The sequence below is a fragment of the Elgaria multicarinata genome, chromosome 4, assembly GCF_023053635.1.
Source record: "Elgaria multicarinata webbii isolate HBS135686 ecotype San Diego chromosome 4, rElgMul1.1.pri, whole genome shotgun sequence".
NCBI classification, from domain to species: domain Eukaryota; kingdom Metazoa; phylum Chordata; class Lepidosauria; order Squamata; family Anguidae; genus Elgaria; species Elgaria multicarinata.
Window position 1 is genome coordinate 250,868 of NC_086174.1, and position 18,111 is coordinate 268,978.

General features: G+C 53.9%; 1 protein-coding gene across 1 annotated transcript; it reads right to left on the reverse strand.

Annotated features, from left to right (window-relative positions):
- Positions 1 to 11,981: 11,981 nt before the first annotated feature.
- LOC134397940 (ciliary rootlet coiled-coil protein 2-like) lies at positions 11,982 to 13,535 on the reverse strand. Its single transcript, XM_063125016.1, has 2 exons — positions 13,418 to 13,535; positions 11,982 to 13,084 (listed from the first exon to the last, which is right to left on the reverse strand). Exons 1-2 carry the CDS (start codon positions 13,533 to 13,535, stop codon positions 11,982 to 11,984), a joined length of 1,221 nt encoding a protein of 406 aa, XP_062981086.1.
- Positions 13,536 to 18,111: the final 4,576 nt, after the last annotated feature.

Below are 18,111 nucleotides of genomic sequence, written 5' to 3' on the forward strand. Positions count from 1 at the left end.
CACCAGCCCAAGATCTCTTTCTTGTTCGGTCACTGCCAGCTCAGTTCCCCTTAGATTATACTTGAAGTTGTAGGGGGAGGGGTTGCTCCAACGTGCATCACCTTACACTTGTTTACGTTGAACCGCATCTGCCATTTGGAGATTTTCTGTAGTAAGGATAAGGTGGAAGAACTGGGAAAACACAGGAGGGTTATGAGTGGGGGGCAGCCACACCAGGCCTGCCCTTGGAATTCTGGGAATCAGGCAGGGTGGTGATGGAAGCCTCACCTGGAAGCACCTTTGGTGTCATCAGCAAAGTTGGCCGCCTCACAGTTCCCCCCAGCAGATAAGTTATGAACACCTGCGAAAGGACCAGTCCAACAGAGATCCTGGGGGCGGGGCTCATATTCTCCACGGTGAGAACTGACCATTGACTGCTGCTCTCTGCACTTTAACAAGCCTCCGGTCCATTCAGAGGGCTGCACCTCTTCTCCCACGCCTGCTGAGCTTGCTCAAATGTCTTCAAAGCGCAGAGCTACACCAGAGAAGCACCGGTGACCACTTGCAAGCAGACATTGGCGATGCAACGTGGCCACGTCGCCGGTGCTTGTGCCTGTTAGCGCCTGCCAGGCGGGGCTCTTCGCCTTCAGAGCGCTCTGCAACGCGTCCCGACGCCCCCGCTGCCCCCAGCTCTACTCCAGGCAGCGCCACCACAAGAACGGAGGGCATTCGCCACAGCCACGTGTGACTTGCCTGCCCAGTTCGTGCTCCTGGGACCCGTCCCTGCCTTCTCCTTCGCAGACGCCCCAGCTGGGCCTAGGGCTGCTTCGTGAACGATCCTCTTTCCTCCTGTGTCCAAGTCTGATCCCGGAGGTTTCCGAGCAAACGCCGCGTTGCCTGGCAGGGCGAGCCCTCTGCCCCTACGGAAGCCTTCGGGGGGGGGGGGCAGGCTGCCCTCCTGCCCATTTCCAGCCCCCCACCCTCAAGGGAACCTGGGGGCGTTGCCGGCAAGGGTGGGGTGGGGGGGGGGCTGCACCGGCCCGCCGGGCCCGTGGCAGGCAGACTGCAGGAGCGCCGGGCCCGCCTGCCCCCCCCCCCGGAAGGCAGTTCTCGGCTCACCCGCCCAGTGGAGCCCGCGCGCGCCGACCTCACAATGGGCTGTTGTAGCAACAAGCCGGGGAAACGGAACGGAGCTCCCTCCTGGGCTGCTGGATGGCTCGGGACAGCGGGAGGCGGCGAGCCCGTCCCGGGGAGCGAGGGGGCCCCGCTGCAGCAGCAGCAGCAGCAGCAGCAGCAGCAGCCCTCCCCCAGCCCGGGGCACTGGCACGCGCGCGACCGCGGGGCTTGCCCTGAGGAGGCGCGCACAGCTGGCTGGTGCTGAACCAGCCCGGCCCGGCCCGGCAGACGAGGGTTGCGGGCCCACGAGCCTCGGAGGGCGAGAGGCGGCGGGATGTCGGCCGGTCTTCCTGCCCAGGCAGCTCCTTGCGAGCAGGGGCCGGCCGCGGCATCCCCGCCCCCTCTCAGCCGGGGCAGTGGGGCGGTGCTGGAGTCCCCCCTCCTGGAGCCCCGGCTGCTTCGCCAAGAGGCGAGCGGCCGCTTCGAGGCGCACCTGCAGCGGAAGAGGCTGCAGCTGCTCTGGGGCCTGCCGCACCTCGTGCACAGCTCGCTGGAGCGGTCCGTGCCGGCCCTGCCGGGGTTCCTGGCCTGCACTGCGCTGCAGGGGGGGCCCGGCCCCCACAGGCCCCTCTTCAAGGCCGAAAGGCGGCAGTGCCTCGAGCACCACGTGAGAGAGAAAGTGGTGCATCGCGAGTGGGGCCTGCCGAAGCGGGTCCAGAAGGCCCTGCGCAGACCCTGCCCACTGGGGCCAGAGGCTGCCCGGGCCGCCCCGCCGCAAAGGACCCTTGCTCATGGGGGCGGCAGTGGCAGCTCCCCAAAGCCACGGAGCACCAGGGCATCGCTGACAGAAGGCAGCAGAAGCCGGCCAATGACGAGTGCTGACCTAGGACTGGCAGAAGAGGAGCCTTTGCCTCTGGACGCGGGTCCCTCGCAGCTGTGCCTGCCGGGGCGGCAGCAGGAAGCTCTCCTGGGGCCTAGGATTGGGGCCCAGGGCGGGGTCTGCCCCCAGAACAGCCTGGCTTCCTCGGAACAGTCTTGGCCACATTCGCCTCTAGCCGACGCTCAGCCTGCCTCACTAGATGGGGTTCAGAGCATGCCTGTAGAAGCAGGGTCACTGCGGAGCCCCCCTGGCCGGGAGAGGCAAGAGCCGGAGTGGAGCAGCCCACGCAGGATCCCTGAATGCCCTTCTTCAGGCAGGCCTCCCCTTGCACGAGCCACCAGTTTGAAGGGGAGGCTGGATGAGGCCACCAGGAGCCCCCTCCAGCTGCCGGGGGCTTCCCCTGAGAGGATCTCCGAGGTCACAGATGTGCAGAGGTGGCTGCCGCAGGCCAGCCTGGGAGAGGCCCCGGCGGATGGGAGAGGCCCTGGAGCACCAGAAAGAGCCGCTGCGGGGACCCTGCTGCTGCTGCAAGGAGCGCCTTCCCTCACAGGGGATGCCTCTGTGGCCCTCCAGCTGGCAATGTGGCTGGATAGGAGGCCAAAGCCAGCAAGCCTGCCTGTCGGGCAAGAAAAGCCTCCTGCCCCTCAGGAACCACCCCCGGAGCTGGCGGCCTCCCCAGGAGGGAGAGAGGGGGCCTCTGCACACGAAGAAAGAGCCCCTCTGGCTGTCTGGCCATGCCATGTGCTTCCCAAGCTCTGCCCAGAGGACGATTGGAAGGCCAGGCACATCAGCCTGCTGGGAGAAGCCCCCCAGGGGCCCAGCCCCACTGCCGCAGGACGAGGGACAGCACTCTGCCCGGAGGAGGGGCTGGGCAGGCCAGCGTGTCCCTCTGAAACGACGGGGGTTTCGAGGACTGCCCAGGAGCCAGGGAGCAAAGGTGCACCAGCGCGCCTTGCAGAGGACAGGAAGTGGTACTTTGAATTCCACCTGCGTGAGAAGTTGCTGCATCAGCGCTGGGGGTTCCCCCGGAGGGTGCAGGAGTCTCTGGCCAGGTCTTCTCTACTGCAAACCCCAATAAAGTGAGGGATCTCTCCTGGGATCTGCGTCATGTTCTGCTGCAGGGATGCCAAAGCCCCTGCTGGGCTCAGGGGTGAAAGGACTCTTTGCTCCTCCTCCTCCTCCTCCTCCTCCTCCTCCTCCTCCTCCTCCTCCTCTCACGGTGACAGGGGCTGCTGCTAGGAGCCCACCTGTCTCTTCTCCCCACACGGCTTACGTCTGCATCACCCTTCAGGCTCTTCAAGTAGTAGGGATGGCGTTGGAATTGAGAAATAAATAGAGACCGAGGGAGACACCAGTTGGCTCACAACAAGCCTACGTTGCTCATGTCCATCCCATGAACTCTTCCCCCCCCCACACACACACACACAAAATTGTCCCTGCACCGCCACCACTTCTGGGCCTCAAAAGTGAGCCTATTCTTATGACCACAACCTCCCTCTTTCAATCCTGCCTAAGGTAGTCCCGTCTACACTAACCTGGGCATCGGAATACCAACTCCGTTTGGACTGCAATATTTGCTGTTGCAAACCTGATCGACGCAGTGCTGCGGGAGACTCAAATGCAGAAGCAGCGACCTTGGCTTAACACTGTGCGGCTCCCAACTCCAGATGGCCGCAGTTCCAGGCTTTAATTTTCTGCCCATGTTTCCCAGCACTCTTCCTGCCCCATACCCACTCTTGGAGCCCTTTGGTCCCTGCCGACAGTACCCCACCCGGCAGGCCTCTGGTTTCCCCTCTGGCAAGGAGCCTTCTCCAAGTCTCAGACCTTAGAAATGTAGGCAGTTCCTGGTAGGAGGGGACTTTCCTGCCGGCGCTTATGGCAGGAGGGAGGGATGAAGCAGGCAGGCAGGACATCTGACAAGGAAATGGTTGCTCTTACAGAATCAGGTTTTTAGGTGACTGCTATAGGTGACTATACACTTCAAACAAAGCGCACAGGGCTGGCCCTAGCATGAAACAGGGTGAAGCCCACACCCACCTGTGGATCCCGAAGGGCAGCAAGTTCCATCCCCAGGAGAATCCTGCACCTGCCCAGTACTCCAGGAGTGCCAGGCCGGGCTGCCGTCATGATGTCTTTGTCAGGGGAGGAGAAAAGAGGGGAGCAGTAGGGGGGAGAGGGATGGGCGGCCGCCCCCAGGTACAACCTTTGGGGAGGAAGGGGCACACGAGTTGTCACAATGGCATGGAAGAGAATGGGGGGGGGAGCGTTTCTTGTGCTGGCCCTGAAAGCAGACACCAAAAACTGTTTTAGATGGATTCAACTTTGGTTTTGTACTAACAAGAATTAGTAAGGGGAAAATCTTTTGATCCATTTTTTTAGATGTTATTAGAAATATAACATTATGTGAACATATAACTTGCATAAAATACAATAAAATGTTATTTATTTATTTGCTGTTGTTCAACAGCATTGTTAAAGATTCTTAGACATTAATAGCTTAACAGGAAATAGAATTTCGTAAACATTTCTTGTTCTTGGAATTTTAGTCCTAATAGAATCATAGAATCATAGAATAGCAGAGTTGGAAGGGGCCTACAAGGCCATCGAGTCCAACCCCCTGCTCAATGCAGGAATCCACCCTAAAGCATCCCTGACAGATGGTTGTCCAGCTGCCTCTTGAATGCCTCTAGTGTGGGAGAGCCCACAACCTCCCTAGGTAGCTGATTCCATTGTCGCACTGCTCTAACAGTCAGGAAGTTTTTCCTGATGTCCAGCTGGAATCTGGCTTCCTTTAACTTGAGCCCGTTATTCCGTGTCCTGCACTCTGGGAGGATCAAGAAGAGATCCTGGCCCTCCTCTGTGTGACAACCTTTGAAGTATTTGAAGAGTGCTATCATGTCTCCCCTCAATCTTCTCTTCTCCAGGCTAAACATGCCCAGTTCTTTCAGTCTCTCTTCATAGGGCTTTGTTTCTAGACCTCTGATCATCCTGGTTGCCCTCTTCTGAACACGCTCCAGCTTGTCTGCATCCTTCTTGAATTGTGGAGCCCAGAACTGGATGCAATACTCTAGATGAGGCCTAACCAGGGCCGAATAGAAAGGAACCAGTACCTCACGTGATTTGGAAGCTATACTTCTATTAATGCAGCCCAAAATAGCATTTGCCTTTCTTGCAGCCATATCGCACTGTTGGCTCATATTCAGCTTGTGATCTACAACAATTCCAAGATCTTTCTCGTTTGTAGTATTGCTGAGCCAAGTGTCCCCCATCTTGTAACTGTGCATTTGGTTTCTATTCCCTAAATGTAGAACTTGGCATTTATCCCTATTAAATTTCATTCTGTTGTTTTCAGCCCAGCACTCCAGCCTATCAAGATCACTTTGAAGTTTGTTTCTGTCTTCCAGGGTATTAGCTATCCCACCCAATTTTGTGTCATCTGCAAATTTGATCAGCGTTCCCTGCACCTCCTCGTCCAAATCATTAATAAAAATGTTGAAGAGCACTGGGCCCAGGACTAAATAGTCTAAAAAGGAGAAATCTCATTCTGAGGTCCAAGTTCTATTCCGCTGACGAGGACACAAAGGCCTGGAGCGCGTCCAGCAAGATGCTCCCCTTGTTCCAAAATCAGCACATCCTGATCCCTTTTTGTGTAGAGATCACCTCATAGCTAAAATTATCTACTGTCCCATAAATTAGGGCTCACAGTCTTAATTATCCCATTGTTCCTAAAAAAAAAACATACAAGAAACCTTATACATACACCTTTTAGGCTAGATGCAATCAATTCTGAATCATAGCTCTGAAAAAATAACTCATTCAAAATTTGCTAATTAAATCTATACACTTTCCTAGACATTTCTATATTAAGCTTTTGATGTGTATACTTTAGATAGTATTTTTGCTCATTAATTGGGAAGTGAAAACAAGTACTCTTTTGACCTGGAATACTAGCCTTGTTCATTGACTTGTTTGTTACTCAGATAACCCAGTAGCCCAAATGATAGATCTCTAATTCAGCATGTTCTCTTTGTCTACCCTCCAGGTCATGTTGACAACCGTTTTTTATGACAGTTACCCAGAGTTCATTGTCAAGCTGCACATGTCTTCCCCTTAATAAGATTATGAGTTCTTATTTACATTTTTAATTCTTAATTATTTATTATTAAACATTTGCATTTCACAATAAGTCATCCTGTGTTGTTTTGGGAGAGGTAGATTAGCAATTTCTCAATAGTATCCCCAGCAAATACAATAATGCAAAATCAGCTATTTCCTAAAATCCCAGGAGAGTTCCTCTCCCTCTAATCATGACCAGACATGGAGAAGGGGGCTCTCCTGGTGATCCAAACAGGATGGCAGGATAATCCTGTAGAAGGAGGCAGTCCTTTAAGGATTCAGGTCCATACGGCACTGAAAAGTGATCACCTGAAAAGGTGTCCCCAGTCAGAATTCTCAGTCCTGCATTTTACACCGTCTTAAAAGGCTGCCCCATATGGCCACATCCACCCTCTCCATGAATGGTTGCAGTTGACACATTCATCCAAGTTACGTGAACACGCTGCAGGCCACGGCCACCATTTAACCGACCAAGAGCAATGCTGGATCCAGGCGCAAACCCAAACTGCCAAGCTGAATCTTGCTGCCCCCTTAAAAGCAGACAAACTCCCTGTCCCTGGATTAGAGGTTTAACTGAGCAACAGTGTCCTGTCCATATTAAGCTTGATTCTTAGCCTACATCCAGACCATGATCTGTCCTAAACAATGTTTCAGAGCCCCTGTGCCTTTCCTACCACGTGGGGGGGGGGGGAGGAAAAATAGAGCTGAGTATCATCAGCAGTCTAATGACACCAGACCCACCCACCCCCCCAAAAAAATTCTGGACAACCTTCTACACCAGTTTCATAGAATCATAGAAAAGTTGGAAGGAAGGCAGTGCAACATTCATCTTGTCCTCAAAACCACAAAATACATAATAAAATAAAATTTAAAATACAAACTTTTAAAACAATGGCATAAAAGTACAACCCAGAATAAAGCCTAGCAGCAATGCAGAGATTTGAAATACAAGACGGCAGAGTGAGACGGGCAACTTCCTTGTGCCCCTCTGACTAGCTTGTTTCCCAAACTTGAACGGGTGCATCTGAGATCCACCAGATCGAGAGAGAACACAGGCAGCTCTCAAGGACAAACCCCACTCGGAGATAGGATTTATGAATGCGGCTGAGTGTTCTGGGCATCAAGAATAAATATAGATATACAGATTTCTTGATGTATACATGGGTTAGGTTTCCTGAAACTTCTCTCCAGCCAAGTAACACAAAGTGGTACCACAAAATATACATTTATTGCTCAAACAGTATTAGAGAACAACAAATTATGTAATGATGAAACAAGCAAGACACATTACTACATACAATACAACAAGGACGATTAGCATACTAGAAATTGTGGCTAACGTATTCTTAAGTAAAATTAAAGTTTCATTCCTCTCAGCCAGCAAAGCAGATCTTACAGTTACGTTTCTTGCTGGCAGAGCAAGTGACTTGTCCTCCCAGGATCTCTCTGGGCAACCGGATCGAACTCTTGCTTTTATAACTCTTTTGGGGATGACCTCATCTTAAGTTTTACAGGTAGCAGTCATAGCACTGTTCTTATTTCTTGCAATGTGACCAGGTCTGCCACCGACACCAGTAACGCCCACATGAAGGTATCTCCACCAAGCTCAGCTACATGCTGCTTCCAGCACCCAAACCTGCCCACTGGTGGCAGCTTCTCTTCAATTCTAACACAACATTCCATGACTCATAGTTTTCTCACAACACACAGAACTCATCACATCTGTTAGGGATCATTTACAGTCAGAATGTAATTAGGAATAGCACTCCTTTGAAATGCAATGAATTCTTATCAACACTACATGCCTGGGAAAATAAAAATAAAGAGTCTTCAACTCTTGCCAGAAAGAGCGCAACACAGGCGTCGTCAGTCCAGCCTCTCTGTCAAGCCCGCCCCCAAGTACGGCCTTCCCTCTCCTCCCTGTAAAGTTTGTATCCAGGGATGACGGTATCCCACTGGTTCTCTCCTTTCCACCAGGTTTCTGTCATGCCCACTATGTCCAGGTTCTCCTTTGAAACCAAGTATTTTATTTATTTATTTATATATTTATTATATTTTTATACCGCCCAATAGCCGAAGCTCTCTGGGTGGTTCACAAAAATTAAAACCACAATAAAACACCCAACAGGTTAAAACACAATTACGAAATACAATATAAAAAGCGCAACCAGGATAAAACCACACAGCAAAGTTGATATAAGATTAAAATACAGAGTTAAAACAGTAAAATTTAAATTAAAATTAAAATTAAGTGTTAAAATACTGAGTGAATAAAAAGGTCTTCAGCTGGCGACGAAAGCAGTACAGTGTAGGCGCCAGGCGGACCTCTCTGGGGAGCTCGTTCCACAACCGGGGTGCCACAGCGGAGAAAGCCCTCCTCCTAGTAGCCACCTGCCTCACTTCCTTTGGCAGGGGCTCACGGAGAATGGCCCCTGTAGATGATCTTAAGGTCCGGGTAGGTACATATGGGAGGAGGCGTTCCTTCAGATAACCTGGCCCCAAACCGTTTAGGGCTTCAAATGTCAATACCAGCACTTTGAATCGGGCCCGGACCTGGACTGGCAGCCAATGAAGCTGGAAAAGGACTGGCATAATGTGATCTCGCCGGCCAGTCCCTGTTAATAACCTTGCTGCCCTATTTTGTACCAGCTGAAGCTTCCGGACCGTTTTCAAAGGCAGCCCCACGTATAACGCATTGCAGTAATCCAAGCGAGAGGTTATCAGAGCATGGATAACTGTAGCTAGGCTATCACTGTCCAGAAAAGGGCGCAGTTGGTATATCAGCCTAAGATGATAAAAGGTGCTCTTTGCCACTGAGTTCACCTGTGCCTCAAGTGACAGTTCTGGATCCAAGAGCACCCCCAAACTACAGACCTGATCCTTTAGGGAGAGTGCAACCCCGTCCAGGACAGGGCAAACATCACCTCGCCGGACAAATGAACCACCCGCTAACAGTACCTCCGTCTTGTCTGGATTGAGTCTCAGTTTGTTAGCCCTCATCCAGTCCATTACCGTGCCCAGGCACTGGTTCAGAACAGTCACTGCCTCACCTGGGTTTGATGAAAAGGAGAGGTAGAGCTGGGTATCATCCGCATATTGATGACACCTCAGTCCACATCTCCGGATAACCTCCCCCATCGGCTTCATGTATATGTTAAACAGCATAGGGGATAAAATAGAGCCCTGCGGAACCCCATGGCTTAGGAGCCACGGCACAGAGCAATAATACCCCAGCACCACCTTCTGGAATCGGCCATCCAAGTAGGAGTGGAACCACTGCAACGCAGTACCTCCAACTCCCAGCTCAGACAACCTATCCAGAAGGATACCATGGTCGATGGTATCGAAGGCCGCTGAGAGGTTCAGGAGAACCAACAGGGTCACACTCCCCGTCTCTCTCCCGACAGAGGTCATCCCACAGGGCGACCAAGGCAGTTTCCGTTCCAAAACCAGGCCTGAAACCCGATTGAAATGGATCTAGATAATCCGTTTCATTCAAGAGTGCCTGGAGTTGTCCTGCAACCACCCGCTCAAGCACCTTGCCCAGGAAAGGGATATTAGCCACCGGCCTGTAGTTGTTAACATCTTCCGGGTCCAGATTAGGCTTCTTCAGGAGTGGTCTAATTGCTGCCTCTTTTAAAGAGGCCGGCACCACTCCCTCTCTCAAGGAGGCATTTACAACCTCCTGGACCCAGCCGGCGATCCCCTCCTTATTTGATGTAATGAGCCACGAGGGGCAAGGGTCAAGCACACAGGTGGTCGACCGGACTTGGCCAAGCACCTTGTCCACATCCTCAGGCCTCAATAACTGAAACTCATCCAATAAAACTGAACCAGACGGCGCTCTGAACGCCTCTACTAGTGGAGCTGCATTAAGTGTGGTGTCCAATTCATGACGAATCTGAGCGACTTTATCTTCAAAGTGCCGTGCAAACTCGTCACAGCGTGCTACCGAGGGTTCCACCATCTCTCGCCCTGGCCCAGAGTGTAACAGGCCGCGAACCACCCGGAAAAGCTCCGCCGGACGACACTGAGAAGACGCAATGCTGGTGGAAAAGAACTGCCTCTTTGCCACCCTCACCACCACAGAGTAGGCTTGATAGTGAGCTCTAACCCGTGTTCGATCAGACCCAAGTACTCCAATTCTCCCATTTTGGCTCGGAGGCTCCCAGCATGCGCATGGTGTCCCATCCCAGATGTCTCTAAGCACGTGCATTTTTCGCTGTGGCACTTAGGCCTCTTTGGCTAACTTGTCCTATCATATACTTATGGCCTATTTGAGCAGGGGGTTGGACTCGATGGCCTTGTAGGCCCCTTCCAACTCTGCTATTCTATGATTCTATGATTTGATTTGCTTCTACATTTGGACAGTCAAAAACATCTTCACCCCGTTCAGATGATTTAACCTGAACTGGATGCTCCCCAGCTCCTGTCGGCTTTCCCGTCAGGGCTTAGTTTAAAAGCTGCTCTGCCACCATTTTTTAAGGTCTAGTACCAGCAGTTTGGGAGAGAAATCCTGGGAGAACAAGAAACCTGCCACACGGGCTGAGGCCGGCTTCGCCCACCAGGCCTCCCATGTAGGTAAATGTGAAGCTTTGATGTTGAGTGTTTAAGTGGGAGCAGCCCAGGCCTGGCTCTGCCACCAATGCACTTTGCTGCTCTCTTCCACTGAACCACTAGTGATGATAACTTGTGTGTATTTAGGGATGTTTGTGATCCACGTTGTCTTTGCTAGCTTGTTATTCCCTTAAGACTGTTTGAGCAATGAAAATGCATTCTGTAATAACCAGATTTGTGGCATCTGGCTTGAGGGACCACAACTCATGGCCTTTCATCCTTGAAGCCCAAAACACTTGCCCAAGACGTGCACATCTGTCATAGAATCATAGAATAGCAGAGTTGGAAGGGGCCTACAAGGCCATCAAGTCCAACCCCCTGCTCAATGCAGGAATCCACCCTAAAGCATCTCTGACAGGTAGTTGTCCAGCTGCCTCCTGAATGCCTCTAGTGTGGGAGAGCCCACAACCTCCCTAGGTAACTGCTCCATTGTCGTACTGCTCTAACAGTCAGGAAGTTTTTCCTGATGTCCAGCCGGAATCTGGCTTCCTTTAACTTGAGCCCGTTATTCCGTGTCCTGCACTCTGGGAGGATCGAGAAGAGATCCTGGCCCTCCTCTGTGTGACAACCTTTTAAGTATTTGAAGAGTGCTAGCATGTCTCCCCTCAATCTTCTCTTCTCCAGGCTAAACATGCCCAGTTCTTTCAGTCTCTCCTCATAGGGCTTTGTTTCCAGACCCCTGATCATCCTGGTTGCCCTCCTCTGAACACACTCCAGCTTGTCTGCGTCCTTCTTGAATTGTGGAGCCCAGAACTGGACGCAATACTCTAGATGAGGCCTAACCAGGGCCGAATAGAGAGGAACCAGTACCTCCCGTGATTTGGAAGCTATACTTCTATTAATGCAGCCGAAAATAGCATTCGCCTTTCTTGCAGCCATATCGCACTGTTGGCTCCTATTCAGCTTGTGATCTACAACAATTCCAAGATCCTTCTCGTTTGTCCCTGGATGGGCTTCTGCCCTTTAAAGCCCTTGTATTCTCTCTTGATCTGGTGATTAAGTTCAAGTTTGGGAAACAAGGCAGGCAGAGGGAGCGGGATGGCCTTGTCGGACTACTGCTTTGGAGGCTTCCTTCAAGGGTCTCGGCTCCCTCCGCCCATGACACCAGCTCTTTCCCTCCGCCGCCAGGCGCAATCCATCAGCCCCCTCCATCTGCTTTAGCCAGCCAGAAAGAACTAGGAGGGGCGAGCGCCCCCAAAAGATTCTGCCCACCACCACCATGGTGCAAACCCTTCAGGCATCTCCCTCCACCAGCGATGCTCCCGGAGCCGCCTCAATCACCAGCGGCTCGCTGGACGCACTGCCATGCCCTCGGGCGCCCTCCGCCCAGCTGACCGAGTCTTCTCCCGCGGACAGGGTGGCCGGTGCCTGGGCCGAGGCCAGCGCTCCTCAGCGGCTCCTTCTGGCGGGGTTCGGGTGCTTCTCTGCTCTGCTGGGAAGCAGCGCCTGCAGCAGCCGCGCACGCTAGGCCTCCCTGGGCAGTCTTGTGAAGGGGCGACCGCCTGGAGGGGCCAGCCAGGCTCCCTCCTGTCGGGCCTGCCGCCGCGTGGCGCAACATGGCCAAGTCCCGCAGGCATGCCTGCTCCTGGCGCAGCCGCTGCACCCGTTCCTGCAGCTGCTGCTTGTGAGCCTGCAGCGCCCGCGCCCGCCGGACCAGCTGATCCAGCTCCTGGCCCAGCGCGTGGTTCTGCCGCCCGGCGGCCCGGCCATGCTCCTGCAGGCAGCGCTCAGCCGCCTGCTGCGCCTGCTGGGCCCAGCAGGCGGCCTCGTGCCGCGCCCCTCGCTCGCGAGCCGCCGTCTCCTGCCCGAGGCGGGCCTTGGCGGCCTGCAGGCGCTGCACCTTCTGCGCCCGCATGGCCGCCAGCTCCTGCTGCAGCTCCCGAAGGCGGCCGGCCTGCTGGCGCTGCAGCGCCTGCACCCCGCGCAGCCCGTCCAGCTCGGCACCGAGGCGGGCCAGCTCGGCTTCCTTCTGGAGCACCTGCCCGCGGAGGGCCGCCTCCTGCTCCTGCGCGCGGGCCACGAGCTGGCGGTGCTGCTGCTGGACCTCGGCCAGCGCCGCCCGGCTCTCCTCGCTCAGCGACACGGCGGCCCCCTGGCGCCGCTGGGCCCGCTTGGCCAGGTAGCCCACGAACTCCATGCTGTCGGCGCGGAGGCTCTGCGCCTCCTGCTGCAGGAAATCGTGCTGCGCCCGCAGCCGCGCCCGCCGCCCTCTCAAGCCCTCCAGGGCCTGGCAGAGGCGCGCGTACTCCTCCTGCAGAGGCGCCGGCGAGACCGCCTCCGGCCTGGGCCCTGCGGCACCCTCGGCGGCGCTGGCGGGCGCCCTCCCGGCGGGCTGGGCTTGCGTCTTTCCGCGCCGCTTGGGGGCCATCGTGAAACCTGCAGGGGGAGAAAAGCCGACAGTCGTTGGCTGCCTCCGGCCCAGAAGAAGCCCTGCCTGGCCTCGGTGCTCCTGGACGGAGCGAGAGGAGGCCCCGTCATCGCGGGGCAGCCGCGGGGGAGGCAGGAAAGGAGCGGCACTGCCCCACCAACACCAAGCGCAAGGGCGCCTCCTCCTCTCTGCCTGACGGCCCGGGGGTGCGTGCTAGGGTCTTCAGGGTTCAAGCCTCCCTGGAAGCGTAGGATGAAGGGGTTTCAGTCAGTCGCCGGCTTCTCAGCCTTCTAGGCAAAGGAGGCTGGGAGGGGCCGGGGCGGGGGAGACCTTGGCGATACCGCCACTGCACTGGCATCGCACCCGTTCTGGCCCAGGCCAAGCTAGGAGGGGGGAGCCGTGACTGGAGGGCCCAGGAGCGGCACTGCCGCCTCCATCAGGCACCAACGTATCTTCCATGGCGGTGGTGTCTCTGGCCTTGCCTCAGAGGAGTGGGCTTCTGTCCTAGCCACGCCCCCTCTGGGGGTGTATCTCCCCTTCCTCTTCCACCAGGTAGGGGGCTGCATAGTCCATGGGAGCAAGATTTCTTGCTCCTGAATTGGACCGGAAGTGTATCCTAAGAGATCTGGGGCTTGGATCGCCTTTGGGTCCAACAGGTGGTGAGATAACCTGGACCCAAGCCATATAGGGCTTTATAGGTCATAACCAGCACTTTGAATTCTGCCTGGAATCAGACCAGAAGCCAGTGGAGGTGTTTTTAACAGGGGAGTTCATAGAATCATAGAATAGCAGTGTTGGAAGGGGCCTACAAGGCCATCGAGTCCAACCCCCTGCTCAATGCAGGAATCCACCCTAAAGCATCCCTGACAGATGGCTGTCCAGCTGCCTCTTGAATGCCTCTAGTGAGGGAGAGCCCACCACCTCCCTAGGTAACTGATTCCACCGTCGCACTGCTCTAACAGTCAGGAAGTATTTTTCCTGATGTCCAGCCGGAATCTGGCTTCCTTTAACTTGAGCCCGTTATTCCGTGACCTGCACTTTGGAAAGATCGAGAAGAGATCCTGGCCCTCCTCTGTGTGACAACCTTTTAAGTCTTTGAAGAGTGCTCTCATGTCTCCCCTCAATCTTCTCTTCTCCAGGCTAAACCTGCCCAGTTCTTTCAGTCTCTCTTCATAGGGCTTTGTTTCCAGACCCCTGATCATCCTGGTTGCCCGCCTCTGAACACGCTCCAGCCGAGTTGTATGCTCCCTTTAACCAGCTCCAGTCAGCAGTCTGGATGCAGCTTTTTGAACCAGCTGGAGTTTCTGAACAGTCTTCAAAGGCAGCCCCACGTAGAGAGTGTTACAGTAATCCGATCAGGATGTAACTAAAGCATGTGTCACCATGGCCAGACCAGAAATCTCTAGGAACAGGTGCAATGGGCACACTAGCTTTACTCGGCAAATGCACTGCCAAAACCTGGGGGCTGCCTAAACCCTTTGAAATCTTCATGGGGGCACTCCATCGCTTATATGACAAAGCAGCCACCTCACAGCCATTGCAAGGGTTTCCTACGAAGCTGCAATTTGTAAAAGTCGGGGATTTACCCCTACTTTTTCGCTGGAGCCAGGGGGATTCACTCTGGTGTCACGGTGGAGGCGTTCTGGACTTCCAGTGACCCCTGATTGGTCGCCAGAAGCTCAGACAGAGGGCTGGGGACAGTCTCAAAGACCCAAATAGCCTCCGGAAAGCCCACACCCTCCCTCTGTGTCATGATTAGCTTCCGCCACCTCACAGCAATAAAAGTGGGGGGGTTTGCTAAATGTGGTAGCCACCCGGCACCGCCAAGGCAGGGCCCTAGGCATCCAGGCTGAGGGCTGAATCCAGAAGTGCACCCAAGCTGCGAAAGTAAGTGTGTGTGTGTGTGTGTGTGTGTGTGTGTGTAACCCCATCCATCACAAGCTGAATCCCTATTCCCTGACCTGACTTTCAACTGACCAGAAACACCTCTTACATGTCCAGATTAAGCTTCGGTTTGTTTGCCATCCAGTCCATTATTGCCAACAGACACCCGATTTAGCACCGAAACAGCTTCCTTGGAATTGGTGGAAAGGTTCAGTGTCTGAAAGGGCTTGATCATGGGCACTCAGTGGCCCTTGATTACTTTGCAGATTTCATATTTGTCTCTGATAAATCTAAAATAATGAAGGGATGCCAATAAGCCCAAAGCACCCCTATTTCAAATGCTATGTGGGGAGGGGGGGAGTCATGTTCAGAATCTGAGGTCCAAACGGGAACTTCGGGGCAATGCCGGATCTTTGCACATGCTCCTTTCAGCTCCATGCTGAACTGAGCCCGGACTGTTCAAGGATCCAGGTGGCCCAGTGAGAAAGGGAGGGGAGGGGCTGAGGAAGGGCTTAGCAACCTACAGGGGAAGGGGGGACAGCTGGTGTGGAAGGGGCCGGCCTGCTGCTACTGTGGAGGTGCGGAGGGGGGGTAGCCAGCCAGCCCCATGGCAAGGGGGCCTACCTGGAAGCTGCACCAGGAGGTCGGACGCGGTGCCCTGAAAAAGTCCGTCTCGCCTGTGTGTTCCTGGTCTCTTGGAGACCGCGGGCGGGGCGGGAGCCAGGGGTGGGGAGAAGGCGAGAGAGAGAGAGAGAGAGAGAGAGAGGCCTCCTTTCAGACCCCTTCAAGGAGATTGACAGGCCGCCTGCAAATGAGGCTTCGTGGGGCGGGGAGAAACAGCTGCTGCTTCATGGGCCAGGAGGAGCGGGGCGGGGGGGGGTGGCTGGGGGGGTCCGGAGATGTTTGTGACGGTGCAGGGATTTTTTTACTTTTGGGGCGGATTTGTGCAAATGTGCACTTGCACATGTGCGACAGGGCACGCTTGGCACCAGACATAACTTCCAATTTCCTGAGATAGCTTTAACCCTGGTCTTAACCAGCAGGCTTTTTAAAACCATTGAATATAAATCACACTGGTTTAACAATAGCCAGTGTGGACTGGGAGGCGGGTTCTAGTCCCCACTTGGCCACTGGGTGACTTTAGGCCAGTCACACACTCTCAGCCCCAACCTACCTCACAAGGTTCTTGTTGTGAGGGAAAAAGCAGGATATAAATGTAATAATAAAAAATAAATTTAATTTGATGTCAAACTATTGCTTGGAAGGGCTAAAAATTTTAAGACAGGCACCTGTAACTTTAGAGGTGGGTTTGATTCTGTTCTATTATTGTAATATACACTGAAGATGGCTTTTAATTCTAATATTGAGTGGTTGTGGTTGTTTATGGCCTACTGTATCACTCCCACCTAGTCATGTGTGACCGATGAGTTTGGTTGAGTTGGCTCACATGGAAGTTGCCATTCTGGGCCCTCTGAGCCTTACTCTGTTGCCAGAGTAATCCTCCTGTGAGTTGAGCCAGGCCTGTCTGTGAGATACATCAGTAGTTGTCAAGCTGGTTTGCAATGGGAGGGAGGGGGGGGGGCTCTCCTAGCAGTCAGGCTAGATGCTTCATCAAGGAATGTGGGACCAGGGCAACACGGGTGGCATCTTTGTTGATCACGGAAAAGTTTGGCTGCATGAGGTGCAATGAAAGGGCATACCTAGATTGTGAATATGCACGTTCAGGGTAATGTGAATGTAGTGTGAGATACAATCCTTGCACGTCCTTTCCCCACCACACAGAAAGGAAGAGCAAGGACTGAGGCCCCTTGTGCTGCATTTCTGTTTTCAGAGAAGCGGAGTGAGGTCCTTCTGCTTCCCCCATCTGTGCCCTCCATCCCCCCTTCCCCTCCCAAATTTTCTGAGGGTCAAACGTCATGTTGCTGTAAAGACATAGGTAGATTTTCTTTCTCTTTTTTTACTCAAAAGTAAGCTCGTGGGACCTCATTTGAATCAGGATCCTAGACTGGTGGGTAAGGGGCTTGAACCCCTTTCCCTATGCCTGCAATTTACATTCGGCAGTGTGAACGGGAGGGCTGGATGAACTGCCTTCGCTCCGTCTGTGCTTTGCGGATTTTCAGGCGTCCTTTGTTTTCTTGTCCGCTCCTTGACAGAACTGGATCTTTTCTACAAGCGTTTCATTCATTTACAAATGCACATTAGGGCACTTGCCTGCCTGCCTGTGATGTAAGAACTAGAATGCCATTTCCCCTGACACGCAACCACACACACACACACCTTCTAGAACACCCCACCAAGAGCCCACCCGAGGACACCTGGAAAAGGTGAATGGGTGCATAAGCGGAAGGGGGGGAAGTAGCCAGATGCCCCTCAGTAGAAACTCCATTTCCCCGTGCAAGTGGCATGTAGGCGACTTCCAAGCCCCGTTCTTGCCAGACGATATTGATTGAGTTAATCCTGCCGAATCCACACCACTGATTAACTGCCCGGACAACCCCATAGGTCAGTTTCAAATGACACTGACCAGTCAAACCCAGCCAAGTCCTTGCAACTGCCCCCCATGCCACATCACCAGTACAGGAGGGGCTGCAGACGCAAAGCACATGGCAACCTCAGCTGCAATTCCCCCTCTGACCACTGCATGGAAGTATGTACGCTATTGTCCTGCCTCTGAGCAGTGTGACCCTGTCTTTGCTGCATGAGTGCCAGGTCATCACCTATTCTCGAGAATAAACGTTTGGTGCCCAACGCCTTGCCTGTGATCTTTCGTGAGTGTCTCAGTATTGGATTTTGGCACACTCGGATAATTTATGCAACAGTTATACTTGAAACTGGGGGGCGGGTGTTGCCCCAACGTGCGTCACCTTATACTTGCTGACACTGAACCGCATCTGCCATTTGGATGCCTTTTTCTCCCAGCTTGGAGAGATCCCTCTGGAGCTCTTCACAATCCGTTTGTGTTTTAACCACCATAACTAATTTGGTATCGTCAGCAAAGTTGGCCCCTTCACTCCTCACTCCTAATTCCAGATCATTTACGAACAGGTTGGGGGGTGAGGTTGCCCTCGGCTCCCTGTGAGGAACGCAGGGAGTTTTTTCCCCCTCCGTTGCTGCCGCCTCCCCAAGCCAGCAAGGACCAGATGCACCAGGG